This window comes from Spea bombifrons, chromosome 10 (assembly GCF_027358695.1).
Source record: "Spea bombifrons isolate aSpeBom1 chromosome 10, aSpeBom1.2.pri, whole genome shotgun sequence".
NCBI classification, from domain to species: Eukaryota; Metazoa; Chordata; class Amphibia; order Anura; family Pelobatidae; genus Spea; species Spea bombifrons.
The window spans coordinates 33254742-33272315 of record NC_071096.1 but is presented as its reverse complement, the minus strand read 5'-3'; the positions used below and the strand labels follow the sequence as shown (position 1 = coordinate 33272315).

Below are 17574 nucleotides of genomic sequence, written 5' to 3'. Positions count from 1 at the left end.
AACACCTCAAGTCAATCACTACGGAAATCAAGATCCCTACCTAATATCTGAAACAGATCCTTGAGCTTTACTATCCCCTTATTCCTCATATAGTTTAATATCCTTGCCTTCATCATCCAAACAAAAAGGTGATGCCAACTCAATGTCCTGCAGAATCGATCAGCTTTATGAGAAGTATTGGTCACTTTGCCATCAATGTTGTATGAAAAGTGACACGGATGAATACCCTATTCTACTGTGTCTGGAAGACGCTCCAAAATGAGTCAGGTAGCAGGACTTTCTGACAAATAAACCACGGTAACAATTCCCATTAACATATGAATGCTAGTCAGCCGGGCAGCTCCCTGCCTATATAAGTGAGAAGCAATAATACCCAGATAGTTAAAATCTAAGGTTACAAATGTTATCATATTTCATTAATTTCCCATACTTCAACTAATAAGCAATCCGCACTCATCCAAAACACTGTTTCTGGGGTAGAAGCGAGGCCCTTGAAATATATGCAGTTCTGTATTTTCTGCAGCACGTCGTAGGCATTTTGAGTTGCTAGGCTGCTTGTAATTACATTGTTGCTTACCATAGACATGCTCCACATGACCTCACATAATCAACCCACACAGCCATTTTCACACTCCAAGTACCCAACACTTGCCAGTAACCCTCACTTTTACATTATAATGGATGAACTTCCCCATCTTCTGTTTTACATATCGGTTAGCCTAATCAAATGATGATGAATAGCACTAGTTGTAGGAATTTATATTCTGTTCACGCGCCTTACACGTCTAAGAGGAGAACATGTTCTCCAAAGCCAGTCTCTTATTGCTCTCCTCCTAATGAGCACCAAGCATTTCGCACACACTCAGGTTACCATATTGCGCTGACTGTGCATAATATACCAATTTCTGCTCACATTCAAATTTATTTTTATGAAATTATTCAAATTATTCAAATTCAGTTTTATGAATAGTTCAGGTTGCTCGGTATAACTAAGCATGCACTCTATAGACTTCTTGAATATATGGGCTCCATACTGTGACCATCATCATCCAACTGGTGGCCCAATGACTATCCGTGGCCAAGAACTATTTTTGAATGGCTCGAGAACAAAATGCGTACCAAGCTAAAATTCTGAATTGCATATGGACAACTCTGTCTTAACGCAATTGGTTGGTGCTGTATTGACCCAATATCCCTAATTTCATAAAAGCTGCCATCTGCCGGTGTGACAGGCCCAAACTGGGAACATTGTATGTGAAAACTGGGCAGAGTTAAGTGGACCGGGCATGACATTAAGACATCCCCATGTAACACGGGCTAGGCATACCATGATAACACGTAATGTCGGCAAAGGCATCAACTGAGGATGGAGTCTGATAGGACATCAAGTTATCTATTCCATGGTCATGTTCTGCAGACTTACAAGAAGGAGAATGGAGAAGGGATGCAAGTTCAGAAGAAGGCTTGGTCCACATGTCACCAAGTCACTTGGATCCAGCCACACCCAGGATACTTAAGAACAATGGCAGTACTAGTACTCTATGAACTAAATTCACACAACTCCAAAGCAATTAATGTAACTGTGCCAAGATCTATGATGACTGAGTTCATTATATATGACTGCATGGATATGACAGCAATAATTTTGCAGCCAGGTTACATCGCCATTGACATTTACATATCATAAGGGAGGCTGGGCATGTCCTCATTCAGGGCTAATGGTCATACTCCCTTTCCATTTCTTTGTGTCCGTTTTAGATTGATCTCTAATGATGTCTCATTATGGCCATTAACAAAATGTGAGACGGACTAAAAGCTAAACCCTGCGAACTTGGATTTCATGTATTCATTCTATTCATGAACTGATCTCTTGGCAGCTAGAAAGAGAATGCAAGATTTTGCAAAGCCGTTAAGACAAGTTAAGGAATGCATGTCTGTGCTTGCAGAGGTTAGACGAACAGAGCGAAGAATCTCTGGTTTATAACAGTAACAGCATTAGGATGGATTTTGCTTGACAGAAAGGCAAAGATAACAAAAAGACTTCATAAAAAAGGAGTATTAAAGGCAAGGACAAAGTGCGAAACAATGACCGAGCACACCAAAAATCTAGGACATTTTGCACAGAGAACATGTACAAAGGGCTGTTTTGGTGAAAAGTCGTGAAATGAGTTGGAACATTCCATTAGTCGCTATGGTGATTGCCCATTCATCCACTTTCTCCTATCAACTGCCTTGTGCAGTGCCCACCTTCTCACGCATAGTAAAGGCTATAAAATAATATGCCTGGTATAGAGCACAGCACCTTTGTAGCAGATGGCAGCTGAGGAAGCTTGCATTTTACCATTAAAGCTACAAATTATTTGGCGGGGACAAGTTTGTTTGCATCTGGACTGTATGTTACGATCTATGTTATCGTGAATGTTGCCCTATAGGATACATGCTTAGAAAGCAAGATGGTTGCTCCCCGAACATAAATGACCGTCTCCAATACATTCGGATTTTATATTGATTTTTCAAGTTGGGGACAAGAGAAAAATTAGTAACTAAAACATCATCCTTACCTCACCATATGGCCAGATCGAGCTTAAACATCACATCATACAACACAGGTTATTTCACCTTCCAACATTCCATTTCTTGCCGTTAAAAGGCTGTGCTGTGATTGGATCAAAGGGCAAGCTCGATCCAGCCACTGGGGTCGCAGCTTCCCTTCCCCGGTCAATGCCTAAAGTGCCCAGGTCTGGAAGAGTTAACGTGGCTATTAGCACGGACATCCCCCCCTCCCGTAAGTCCCTGGAGAGGATGCGAATGAGGAAAATAGGTCAGTGAAGACATATTGCACTGAGCAAATCTCAACAAGAGAGAGTCTGTTCTAATCCTGGCCTGGATCGTATACCAAATGACACAAGAGCTGTTATATTCTACACAGCTGCTCCGGTCTATGTAGCCGGTCCGGATTATTCATGCAGAATTCCTTTATCAGAGGGGGAAAAATGCCCACAAAATATGCTTTGCCCCTTCTGCATATTCTATTATGAGAAAAAAATGACATGATCGTCATATGCCTTCTGTAGAAAATGAGCCGATCAGGTTTAGTTATTGCCAATGTAAGTTGGATGGAATGTGTATGCATCATCTACATCAGCTACATTCGCCCTATGGGCATCTCGTATGCCTTTCACATAGGGTAACCATAGGTCCCCTTTACCAGGAAGTTTCCACATGTGTCCGCAGTTAAAGGTGAAATCATGGTCATATTTCATGTGTTCCGAATATACGAATAAACTGTACTAAAACAAATAGGTGTTTCATAGATCTTGCAAATATATTCCATTTCTATTTATATAACCCCTGCTCTGCTGTCGCAGGATGACAGGGGGTAATAAAACAGTTTATTCCCCGTGATAACACAGCTGGATGAGTATATAAACACCGCACATTGCTTTGGTAACGTCCATCCATCTGGATCGCACAACAGTCACCGGCGTGCCCCCTTTTAAAGCACATTTGTGAAGAAAGGTCTCACTGTTACATCACCGACGCACATCCATCTTTTTAAAACAGCTAAAGGATCTCTTGGCTAAAGGGAGAGTTTGTAAACCAGTGAGATTCCTCCAAAGTCTCCTCGTCCGTTGAATTATACATTATACAGGGCCAACGCAGCCCTTTCTGCTGGAGGAACCCACTGGTGTTGGCCCTTCATAATGAACAGCGAAGTGAGATGAAACCTGACTGCTGCTATAGGAGATGTTTGCATAAAAGGGTCCATTTAATGAAAGCGTTAATTATGACTAATGCTTATTAGTCACTGACCACTAGGGTTTTAAACAAAGAAACATGCGTCGGCCTTGCTTGCTTCCAACCGGATCATCAAAACCCAACATGCTCAGAACACGCGACAGGCGGACTCACATATACAGTTATATATATAAAAATTGATTCTGGTCCAAAGTACGATAAGAGGTCAAACTACCACGGCAACCAATGGATGATGACTGCTGGCTGGATCGTTCTTCTGGTTGCTATGGTGATAACTTTGCATCAAAATAGGAGCGGAACAGTCTCCCAGCAGAAGTGGTAGAGGCTTAAACAGTGAGAATTTGAACATGCACGGGGTAAGCAAGATGAATAACAGGCTGAATGGTTCTTATCTGCCGTCAAATTCTTAGTTTCTATATTCCAACCACTTTATATGCATAACCTGAGCGCATGAATTCCAGGTTCAGTCCCGGGTGGTGAAAAGACAGATTCTGAGCTGTTAAACGAGCCCCGGTACATGTCTTTGTCCAGCTAGACAACGGCTGCGTATCATGGGAGGTGGAGTTCACCAAAATACTTCGATCAGCCCACTGTCTGCCTCCAACACCACAAACATTTCGTTCGGCCCTATACTGGAACAAAGAGTACTGGAGCGAGAGAGACGAGCCGCCGGCACACCCATGATTCAGACAAAGGGACTGAGCCCAGGCAGCAGGGTAGTTCACACATGCAGGTTAAGACAGCAGATGCGGAGCTCAGGTGTGCTCACTGTGTAACAAACCAATTTATGCTTTTCAAACCCCCTTAGTTAGTCTTCAGTACATCAATGTCAAGTGATTGTAATCCATATGCACATAGTATGGGTAAAAGAGAAGGTGGGGGTGATCCAATAAAGATATTATCAAACCTGAGAAGAATGCACAACCGCATCAAGACATTGTAAGCTGTAGAGGGAAAGTCTTCGTGCCCTAGGTAGGGCAAGTAGGTAAATATGGGCAGCTCCATCCTGACCAAGCTCTGTCAACCCTCATCATACCTGCCCAGGAGCCTGTCCTTTTAAATTGGGGTTATTTGTAGAAAGCAATGAAGATGCAACGGTTTAGAAGCCGTCTTATCTCCATAGCAGCCATTGGAATGATCCACGCATCAGCTACATCTCATCGGTTGCCATGCGCCGGTGTCACGGTTACATTTAAAAGGCTCTACCAAAATATATATTTTTAAACAGATAACCTTGGTTATTTCACGACTCCAAACCTGTAAGCAATAGAGATCAGGGTACATATTTTCTTTTCAATCTCAACTGTTTGGAAGCAAAATGATCCATCAAGTCCAAACTTTACAAAGATATTCCATACTGTATCCAGCAGAAGATAATCGAATGTATCTGTCATTTGTCTTGTCTCACCTGTGCTTTAACAGGACTAATCTGAGCCCCTAGATCCGCACGAGCCAGTATCGTTTTTCACGTAACACGCCGGTCAGTTCAGTGCTCAAAAACAAAAGAAACCAGTGGTTTGGACTTAAAGAATAAAGGGATACACAGAGAAGTCTGCTCGGAATATTAATATCGTCCCGGAACGTCCCAGTAATCTTGATGCAGGATGTCTATACATAGAACTGGATCAGCAGAAATTTAACTCGCAAATCAATATATTCTTAATGTGGAAATGATCTACATCCCCGCTGCGGTTTTATTGACTGTCCAACCAGAAATAAATTCTCCACCCATAACATTGTCATATTTTTTCATCATAGGCACAGGATTGTCTTAAAAGGGAAGCCTTCGCTAAAATGAGAACATATTTGGTAGTAAAGCACATGAATAGGTGGCGCGTAGCAGTTTGGATGCGATCAGATAAATGTAATGTTACGCATTTTTTCATGAATCATCGGTTCACACTGACCATAGGGCTCTGTGGAGCTTTTTATGAATCTTCAACGGATTTGTATTAAACTGACCAACTTGGAGAAGAGAACAGCGAGCCACTCCGATAACACAGGGCTAACAGGGAGCCAGCGCCAAAGGGCAGCGAAGCATCCCTGATCCTTCACCCCAGTGGTGGTGGTGATGAGAAGGTGGTGATGAGCAGATGTTGGGGTGGTTTGGGAATGAGATATATTTATTATGGTTGTATAGATTTTAGAAGGAGGTGACAGGTCAGCAAGTCCTTTCAGGTGCCTTTCAATGCTTGCAAATGTCTGCTACTGTAGTCTGTATGTTTCTGTATGCGTCTCTCCGAAGGCCTGAGTTTCGGAGCTTCATATGCCTGTGTCGACTGTAAAGCTGGGTGATAAAATCCACCCATTTTCATTTATGGTGGAACTTCTCCTTTAACGGAAAGAGAAAACAGAACAAAAGCTTCTTCTATTTCCCCCATAGGTGCAGTCTTGAGGAAAGCATATGACTGGATCATAACCACACTATCTTTTTGAAGGATGAGCGGATGCCAAGACATTCACCAACCCTTCATTTTCTGTCCTCACCCTCTACAAGTAAATGACATGCTTCTGAAGCCTTTACCAGAAGTCTCTCTTAAAAAACCTCATTCACACCCTATTTATCAGCACATGACAGGGCACTCTGTTCAAGATCTTATTCACACTTTATCGCTCAGGAAACCGATCGCATGTTACCGTTGGAGGAAATTTATCAAGATAATAACAACAAATAAATAAAAAAATCAACATTTGCTTTTTGTGCACCAAAAGAAACAAAAATATATAATAACTAAATTCATATTATATATATAAAGCTCTTTTATGCACAAAAATACAAAGCATGAGAAAAATGCTGTTTTCTAATAAATGTCAAAGCATAAAGATGAACGGCCGATCAGGGAGAGGGGGTTGGTGCGGACTGGAGGACGTATTTCAAATGTATCTATAAAATTCATTTATGTAGGGAGCAATTGTGTCTTTATAAAAGCCATTTATCTGTCCCCTCTGGATCTCATTTATGGCTTCGTTTCTGCGGAGGTTTACACAAAGGCCAATGGGTCAACGGTGGACTCGTATACCAAACCACGATCAACATTCTGCTGAACCCACTCAAGCTTTCTCCTATTTAGAGCACTGCGGTCTGACATCATTTGACCGGCGACATGTGGTCTTTGTATTGTTGCTCTGATAACTTCTCATCCTACAACAAACCTTATTTGTAAAGCCAACGACTCCAAGCTTTGTGCAGAGCGTTCTAGAGAATGGCTGGTGAACAGGAGCAAAGGAACGAGGCTGGTTTGTGCTGCCTTGTTACTTACCTCCAGACAGCCTCCTGTCGTTACAGGTTTAGGCACGGCCGGACCGAGCATGAAGACATGCCCTTGCACTTTAAGGCTGGCGGCCACCAAACACGACACAAGCGCGGGTGATGGCTGGATAGGATAGACCACACATTGTTATGGTCCCCAACCATGGCTGCACACTGCAGCACCCAATCTACTTCTAGATGGGCAAATCGGGCGAGTATGGAGTGAGGTTGGCCAGTGGCCCACCAGGCATATGCCCGGTGTGCCAGATGGCCAATCTGGGCCTGAGTTCAGTGAATTACCTGCCTGTTCAAGGGTCTTTGGTCATTGTGCTGGTGTACAATCTCATAGGATCACCTAAAGCTTCCATACCATGAACACAGAACACAATATTATCCCGTCTCTGCTCGGCTCCTTATGGGACAGGTTTAGCTAAAACAAAAACACTAAAAATAATCACAAGGAAGCCTAGAGGAGTCTTAAAGCATGTTACTTCAAAAAATAAAAACCAATTGGCTGTTCCATTAACTCAGCTACGTCCATCAGCACCTGGGACCCATCCGAATGCTAAACGCACTGATATCTCCCTTGTGCTTTGCATCTTGAGAAAGAACTCCCCAACCTTGAGATTTACTAAAGTGACTCAATATTATTAGGCGAGAGCCCCAGCTGCTTATGGTCTTTTTGGTCCGAAATAAGACTCTTGAGCAGACAGCAGATTACTTATCAGAAACGTGGTCACCCTGGTGAAGACCCTCGTGGTAACTCTCCCTGAGCTAACAAACTCCTACCATGATGCACAGCAGAAGGTTACATCGCCAGTATAAACCTTACATACATGTCTTTACATGTTATCATTATGTTATTTATAAACAACATGTTACACTATTGTATCATTATTTTCTATTACCAAAAAAGTAACATAAAACAAAACGGTTTGGTATAAAGGCAGATATTGAATATTTAATGCAATGACTGGTCATACATAGACCAGAATGCAAATGTAGCCGGTTGATGACAAGTTATTAGCTTAACTTGTTGATGACACACAATTATGTTATTCAGACTAATAAAGATTAAGGTGATCTGCAAGGTTCCTGATTATCCCCATTATTGTTACATCTATAAAACAGAATGAAATGTTTGCCTCCATGTTAGAATTACGGAATTTCACACCTTTAGTACTAAATGATTTAATGCACAACCCTCGGCATAAATAATTTGAAGAACGTTTTGCCCTATTTATATTTTCTTGCCAAAAAACAGTTGTCATGTGACACGAAACAGGCACTAATAGGTTATTACCATAGATACTGAAAAAGGCATGTGTTGTTTCTATGGGATAAGATCTACTAAGGTTTATGTATTTAACATATTAGAAATGGCAATGAATGATTTTTCTAAGTGGAACAGCACCTTTAAAACCAGAACATGTTCTGTAATAATAATACTTAATGTGATTACGGCTCGACGTAATAGCTCTTGGATCCTTACTAATAATAACGGCAGGGAAAGGGACCTGGGGTTTAAAATTGTAAAAGGCACTTGGTGTGTTTTACCAACTTGCTTGCGCCAACTCCATTGGGTGCGACACAAAAAGGAATCAATGAATACGCAAATAACGGTAACAATGGATGTATATCAGGCGGCTGATAAATCGAAAGGTGTATAGAACCGCGTGCCCTCTGCCCTCGGGCCCCGTATTTTATACGGCTCCATCACAAATACAAAGGGAATGAATCAGACTTCAAGTGCTTGTACTGTTAGACTACAACCTCCATGATGCCAACAATACCAAGCATCATGGGAACTGTAGTTCAAGAGCACTGGAAAACCAGACATTTCAGCATGAGTGCTTGAAGCCTGAAGCTGTTGAAGTGGTGATGTTGGCGGAGCATCATGGCAGTCGTAGACCACCAAGAGCTGGAGGGCCACACACTTTTCTGCTGTAATTTGTATAGAGCGGCCTTAACCCCTTGCTCTCTGGGCTGATATTCCCCGAGCCGACATCTTTTGTGTTAGTTCATTCTTTCGTATTTTTGCCCGGAGGAAGATGAGCAGATTCTTTCTGGATTGTTAGCTGATGTGGGTGGCCCATCTGTATTCTGCTGCGTGTAATATCAGACTCCTGACCCAGACAGAAATTCAGCTGTGATAAACCAACATGCTCGGAGCAATTAAGAAAGCTAGGATTCTTTGTGCAGATTGCTGAGCCGATTCTCAAAAGTAACAAAGTCCAAGTTATCAGAGGTCTTTCAGATAGACCAGCTACTAGTCAATGATGAGTCTGCACCGAGCATCACTAAAGCCTGCTATAACTCTTTGGAATTATTAAAATGATGAATATGTAATTATTCAGGGGAAGGAGACGTCCAAGGGACCACAGCAAGCGGCATAAGTATATGCTGGCATGTCTGTCAAGTGTGTGACAGCCACCAGAAGCCATCGCAGGATATGTGCACACACTGACCAAAAAGACCATCTGTGTGTGCCCAACCACAGGGCACACGGCCATCGCCACTGCCGCAGATGGCATCTCTGCTAGTCAGTGCGGCTACAAAGAGTTAATGAAATGCGTCGTCTGGGAAAATAACTGGAGGAAATAGCAAATGACCACAGAAAAGAAAAAGATCCAGGAGAACATGGTTGGCATAGCTGCAGCAACCAACAAGAAGCCAGTTTATACTTTGTGTACAGATTGGCATGGCTGGTGCCCATAATGGTTCATTATACCCAGCTTCATCATTACAGATTTTAATAACCACATGTACTCTATAGATATATATATATATATATATACACACACACACTTTTGTGTGCACACATACCTAATATAGTGTATATTTCTGGTTTCCTAGGCTTTTAAACGCTGTAAAATGTGAAGGGCAGACTCATTGAGAATTTTACTAAAAAGCCCTGTATTCCCAGCATGGCTACTACAGAAAGAATTTGCCAATTTTCAGCTTTTCATCACCGGTTTAGGAGAAAGCCAAGCGGCAGAATACCCCTACCCAAGGAATGTGCCTCCCTTTATTTCCACGGTTAAGCTTTTGCATACCAAGTTGCACGAGATGATATTCATGCCAACGCAGACATGTTGAGTGATAAACTGCTGGGAAACGAGGCAGAAAATCACGTACAGCTCCACTTGTGTATAATTTATGGAGCAGACATTCAATATGCTGCAGATCTTGTTCACTCCTAAAAGACTAAACCAGAGGTAGCCGACGGGTAGCTCGAGTTCTTCAAACAGCCCCTAAAATTTTATCGCTGCGTCTTAACGCTCCGTGCTACTTTATACTAATATTTATTGCCTCCTAAAATTGTCTACCCAGCTCCTAAGTTCTACATAAACTAGTTGCGCCGGCACAGTGGTCAGGGCTATTAAGAAAACCGCTTACCCAACGATATCGGAGCCCAAGGCAATTTAGTGTATTATCTGTTTTATCAACAGAGCCTTTTCTGGCTTGAAGCAATCAAACAGATCGATACTATGTCTAAATGGCTGGTGGAGAGCGTAATGATTACATGACGCTTACTTATAAATGGGGTTAATATAGTTAAGTAGTACATATGGTGGGCACTGATTGCTGGTAATATAACTCATCCTAGGTTTTTAAACTGAACGGAATGGATTAAAATTCAGCATTGACTTCATAAACATATATAGTAGAGTGTGAATACAATGGGAACTCCGCACCATCGTACTGATGACCCAAGGGCTGAAGAGCCAACACAAACCAACGCTGCAATGGTTACACCTATCCAGCATCAAGCTAAACATCAGCATCATCAGCCATCACTATGCATGTCGTATCAGGGCTCTCACACCAACAGTAGGTAAACGGCCCTTGATCATATAACAATCCAGTAGCTGTGGGTTTCTGGTGGATACGTCCGCATAAGGTCCTTCTCGATCACTATAGATTTTTGGGATGGGGCAGCAGAGCAGTTCTCAGCCTCGCGCTGCCATCGAGTAGGACGTTCCGCGTGGAACACCCATCTAATTTCACAGACGGGTCGATATTGGGGCAGGGTCGTCGCGGTAGACAATAAGAGAGGCGGACGAAAGAGAAAAATAGTTTGCGGAAAAAGGCATACGATATCAAGATTGACTTTGCAAATATTACAGGGTATTTTTTTTTGTTATTACGTAACCGCGTCGCATCATTAGTCAAGTAGCGAAGCTTATTTGTTGCACAAAATCAGTGACGGATATCACAATTACAACAATGTGTACATACTAATTGCTAATGCAGAAGTGTCACACTGCCAGCTGTGACCACATGTATAACGGAACGTGGATAGCGCTGCTGGTGCTAAACCGCCATGCGTCAGCAATAAGGAACTGTGCAGCCCTCGCGAGTGTATCACAAAAACACACCGTCAGCTATATGTCGATGTGTACCTACTTCCCAAAAATAACGCACCGCCGGTCAACGCAACGGCTCACACCGAGGGCTGTCGCTGTCCCGAGGACACACTGCTGCACTCAACACTCAGTGCAAGCGATCACTCCGAGATGCTAAGCAAATGTTGATATAAGACTACCAATGGATGTCTCCCTCTGGTACGTTCAGCATCGCTTCCAAGAATATAATCATCCGTTACACGAGCCAGCTGAAAGAACACTAATATACACGCGATAACGCATCTCCTGCCAAAAAGGCCTCATTAGCCGGGCACACTGCAGACTCTTTCCTACAGGCCCTCTCGGCAGCGGTGCCATGACTAGTAAAGGGATCAGAAACAAACCTCGTATTATATTAACTACAAATTGGGTCCAGATGCAAACATATACATTAACATTACTCCCTATACATTAACATTCCAACCACTGGAAGCCTCCTTGAAGATATAACACCGAGTCACTCATCCCTGTGGGCAAGTAAACGGTTACTCATAGACTGAGGATAGCGTAGCTGCCCTTGTATGCCACAGAGTTAAGTGGCAGAGCGACAGCTCCCTTTAAAAGCTTACAAGCTCACGCCACGCACATTCAGCAGCACACGCTAATGATATTAGCGTGACTCACGCCTCCGTATCTTTGGGAAGCCCCTCTCCGGCCATGAGTAGATAGCCGGCATACCAGGTGGCCAGTTAAGCGGGCGCAAAGCGTTTTATGCGGACGTTACTTTCCACAAAATGCCTGATTATGTTAACATTGATTTCCAAGCTCTTGTTCAGACTTGTCACTAGATAATTGCACAAATTGCACTCACGGTACTTAATTGTCACTCTCGTTCACCAGAGATTTGATGCGCGTATCCGAGTACGCAGTTACTGCCCACCTAACATTTCGCAGGCCATCGGCAAACTGTCAATTTAACGGGACTCGGGCTTCAAGCATAGCCCGTTAAACGAGGGACACAACGCAAACGTGTCCAACGCAATAAAGGGAAGAGGAACGAGGAGCGTTCCAAACGGAAGGCACAACATCGGCCCTATAATCAACTCGCCCAATAAAACATTACTCTTTTTCTTTATTAAATCATTCATGGGATGGGTATACCATTAAAAGACATGAAATCATATTACTTAAATCCTATTCACTGCACCCACGTTTAAGGGATAGGGGTCTTTACTGGGCATTCCCAAAAGGCGCCATTACGATTACAACCAGAAAGATAGCTTTTATGCATCTTCATAAGAAACTGACCTTCTATAATTCTAGATCGAGCTTACGCTTTAATAGCTCTTTATTGAGCCAACACAGAAGAAAAAAATCTGGCTCTTCACACACAGAACTCGAGGATCAATCACTCCGGAATGCATCACCATCACGCATTAACGCAACACACCCGAGAAGCAAGAAGGGTTTATCGAAAGCGACGTATAGGAAATATCCCCGATTACCAGTAAAACGTAGTTGGCCATTTTGCTGTTCCGGCACAAAACAGGATGATGAGTGTTATTTCATACGAGAAATGAATAATCCCACTTAACCTACACATGTATTAGAAATGATTGTCAACCCACCATATGCCACAAAAATGGGGATTTAGGAGTTATCCCCTCCCCAGTTAATTCATTACACGCACAAAGGGCTTTCATATTTACCTTCCATACCGGCTTCCATGAATTAAACTCATACAACATGCATAGAAGAAATTAAGGCAACCTCCTTTTTTTTCTTTAAATGCCCCTTTTTGCGGATTTTCATCCAGATTACAGGGAAGACAAAATATACAATATGGGAATTACATGTAACCACTCTATGGTTGAAGATCTAGAAAGCAAACACTGTTCTGGACAGCGCAAGGGCTGCTCGCAATGGAAGTGGGCATTTAGATACCTGTAAGGGGGCAGCTCGGACAGTAAGTGTGACCACAATGCTTTCAGGAGCCTGGGCCTAGCCTCCGATAAGGGGATGTCAGCATATGACAAAAGCGTGTTAGTGACATGTTACAAACTCCAACTGTAACAGTCAATGTATCAAAATAATAATAATAATAATAATAATAATAAATTCTTAGAGGTATGCCAAATGATAAAGTGTGTTCATGAAGAGGATGCCACCAATACTAAAGATGAAAGAGCAGTCCTCTATATAGAAAGGGGTTTGTGGAAAGGCGAGTTAATAATAGTGGCATTTCTAATAACAGGACCCGTTTTATCCTCTGTGCACAAATTTGCGTCTGCCAGCTTTCATACACCAACATTTAATCAGGCTGAGTCTGGGACTACTTAATTTTGTACAGGGCAACCATGAATGACTGATGTAATTGATTCACCGAAGGCAGGCTTTGGCAGATATGACCAACACCGTACCTGTTCGGATTGCAGAATGCATCAAATACAACAGTTCTCTAGCTTAAATTGGCTGCAGATCCGGCAAACATACAAGATTTTTTCAATTTGGACGAAACTACAGTATATTACGGTGGATTTCCTATCGTCCAGCTATTCATGGTATCAAGTGTTAATGCAACTATTTATCTTTACTGTTCTTCCTGTAAAGCCAGATAAGATAAAAGCAGAAGCTGCTGCACTACATCAACCAACTGAGATCATGGTGAGGATGATGAGAATCACAGTCCAAAAGCTGAACAGCACTGTCATAGAGAGTCATATCCACACTCAAGCATATTCCCACATTCCCAGTATATCTTCTATTTAACAGCAGGAAGCAGGGTGTGATACTGTAGCGCTCTCATCTCCAGCAAGCAAACGGAACGGAGCCCTATGAAGCGAGAGCAAACGCTCTAATGGCGGCCGGAGATTGCCGATTCTTTACGAAAGGCATTTAACTCTACGTTCCAATCCCGAAAGCCGAAGGGAGCCGAGCGCGCAGACTCCGCCCCGAATGCTTCCGAATCCCGGCTGGGCGCTGTCCAGCTCCTGAACCGCCTGAATACAGCCCCGGCCGGGAGCGTGGGAACGGTGCGGTGTTTGATGGACCCGAACACAGGCAACAACGTAACGGGAGAGGAACAAGGAGGAGAATCGACTTCTCTCCATCGGTAATCACCGTCAACTCCCCGCTCACAATGAACAAAGCGCCAGCCCCCACCGCCCATTATACACAATACAAAGCGCCATCTGAACCGGCTTCAGCACTCATCTGATCAAACAGTATACACACACATATAAATATAAAATATATAATAGAAATAGGCGAGTACACGTATGATCGGTGCAATATGCGAATTCATTAATAAATATATTTGATTTGCACGTTTTCCCCCCTTTTTTCACCCCAAAGAAATTGGCAGGATTTGTGAAGACCTAAAGAAGGGTCTGCATTCACAAGACATCTTTAATAAGGCCTAGAAAAAGAACATGGACACGGGTACAGGCACTGGATGATAATCGGGTGAATCCCCCTCAGCTTCGGTATATGGACCCCCAGGGCATACAATATCAGTGGGTGCTATAGCAGGGTATGGCTTCTATACAGCAACCGGGTATTTATCATCTAACAGCCCTTAGTGAAAAGCAACGACCATCTGCTGATCTGATTCGATCTACATTTTTGCAATAAAGCCCCCCCTCTCGCCAGTCATCTCCTAATCTACCCACCCCTTAATATACCTCCCCCAATAGCAAACTCTCATGCTGACCACCCCCTACAGCACACCCTGCCCACCATCCTATTCATCCCCTATCAACACACCCTGTACCCCTCCCCCATGCGGATTATCCCCTTCCCACACACACCCCTGCACCCCTATGCTGATCAGATCCTAATCGCATATTCTGCACGCCCCCCCGCCGCCAACGACCCCCACCCTCATACCGATCAGTGCCCTAATACCCAAGGCCCACGCTACAGCTCTCCCTGGCATTTAAATCCCCGCACCCAGGGAACAGTTATGGCGCCCGGCTGCATCCAGCTCCCTGAGAGATGTAATTATTTCAGCTACTCTGTCACACTACAGGGGAATGATCGTATGTCAGTGCCAAGCAGCAGAGTAATTAGTGTCCGTGTGTGCGGGAGACACGGGGCACTAATCACAGTTTGCCACATTTAACCCACTGGGTGCCAAGGGCTCCCCATCTACTCAGGAAAGGGTTAAGAGCAAAGCTGCACCCATGAGATATAGATCACATTTATCTGATGAACAGCAACCAGACCGATCTGTAATGAATTAAGGTCAGGTCGGTAGGAGGGAGGGAAGCAGGAGATCCGCATTACTGGGGGGCCTGCATTCAGCACCACAAGCTGTGAACAGCTCCCTGCAATCAGTGCACAGGGCCAGGCAGCTCCAAACATGGCGGCTCACACTCAGCACAGGAGAAGGGGGTGGGGGGAGTGCACTTACTTCATCTGCTTCACAATGGTGCTTTTCCCAGATTCCCCGGCCCCTGTAGGGTCAGAGAGAAAAATGAGACCTATACGTATTCACACATTGACACATGCATGTTACACATACACACATCATCACATAGATCATGCGCAGAATACATGGGTTTAAGGTGTATGTATAAAAACACATTGATCATAATCTGTATTGTGACTGCCTTCCTGCTAGAGCTGGGGAGCACAGGGGGAATGGAGTCCTAGTGCATCAGCAGCAGTCACACAGCTCTTCTAGATCGGATCACATATAGACAGAGGAGCAGGGATGGACAGACAGACAGAACATACACAATGCGATCCTGTGCAACTGACAGATCTGGCTTCCAGCATGCATACATTATAGGAAGCATACACTCACTATATGTATATCTATCTATATAGACACGCATATGTCGGTATGACATGTTTTGCAGTGATACAGGATGGCACACAGAACAGACACCCCAAGATACAGCCACTATCGCGGGGGGCGGGGGGGGGGGTTATTCATCGCAATACATCCCCAGCCCGGGGCAGCCCTCAGGGGGCATTCTGGTATTTGACAGGTAACATGGCCTGACAGCTGCCCCCCCCCCCCGTGCATCTATTGCAGGGGCAGATCGCGCACCCGGAGGGGTAAATAGCATGCTCAGCTCACCCAGTAGCAGGAGCTTGACATCTTTGGCCGCGGTGATCCCATCCTCCTTCAGGTTTTTCTCGATCTGTTTGCTCCTCTCCAGCGCAGCTCTCTCCTCCGCGCTCAGGGTGCAGCCCATGACTGCTCGGGGGGTCCCGGGTCCAACGGGAGCGGGCGGGGGGGAGGGGGGTCCCGGGTCCTGATCCCAGCGGGTAAGGGGGTAGGGGGGAGATTGATGCTGCCTGGCCCCGGTTGAGAAGGTAGCTGGCTTGGGGAGGTATATTGTTTGCTTTTGTATCCCGGTGATTGAGTGAGTGAGTGAGCGGGTGACGGTGCGGTCGGGCAGTTTCTCTCGCGCTGTCGTTCAATCCGTCGGTATCACTCTACCCCTTCCAGCTCCCGTCTCTGTCTCTCCGCTGCCGCTCTGACGTCACAAGGCGCGCGCCCGCTAGAGCGGCCAGACACTGACTGAGGGAGAGAGCTACGGGCTCGCGGACCGGCCCCGCCCCTCTTCCCGGCCGCGTCATGTGACCAGGCAGTCAGCATCCGAGGAGGAGCGGCGCTTAACGCTGTACCGTACATGATAACCCATGCACGCCGCTGTATGAGACCCGATGTATGCATGACGTATATATCATATTATATATCTAGATATCTATATATCTATATATCTATCTCATACCTCCCAAGTATCCCTATTAAGCAAAGGAGCCTTTTGGCCCGAATCCCCCTTTCCTCCCCTGAAGCCCCTCTTTTCTAGGAGCTCAGAATGTTTGCGGGGTATCAGTGTATCGCAGGCCTCTACAGTCATACAGCTCATAAGAGTGTATAAAACTAGCAAGGAATTGTTTATAAATCAAAATGTGTAAATAAAATACATTCTTCTTCCTAATACCTCACTTAGTTACATAAGTAACAACCACAAAGTGATCAGGAGAAGTGTTACTGAAGCCCAACTCCCTGAGATATCTTTAGCAGCAGCTCTATACATTTACACTTAGGGCATCTAATTTCTGCAGATTTTAACCATGACAGGATCCTTTCTATGCTCATTTGGTGACCGTAGCTTGGTAAATGTACGTCAGAGTGGTCTGAATAAGCCATACTATGTGTATATTACGTAGCGTGTTGAAGGCCATGTGTAGTTT

At 44.2% G+C, this 17574-nt stretch overlaps 1 protein-coding gene across 3 annotated transcripts in view; it reads right to left on the bottom strand.

The window, feature by feature from the left end:
- GNAO1 (G protein subunit alpha o1) overlaps nucleotides 1-16879 on the bottom strand; it is a 62242-nt gene extending 45363 nt beyond the window's left edge. Inside the window, exons 1-2 of one of the 3 annotated variants that reach the window (XM_053449314.1) lie at nucleotides 16448-16879; nucleotides 15773-15815 (exon numbers count right to left, since the gene is read on the bottom strand). In XM_053449314.1, the coding sequence (XP_053305289.1) occupies nucleotides 15773-15815; nucleotides 16448-16565 (161 nt within the window). In that variant the 5' untranslated portion in view covers nucleotides 16566-16879. The remainder of the gene's footprint in view (nucleotides 1-15772; nucleotides 15816-16447) is intronic. The other 2 variants (XM_053449315.1, XM_053449313.1) reach the window with 2 other exon arrangements.
- Between the last annotated feature and the right edge of the window lie 695 nt (nucleotides 16880-17574).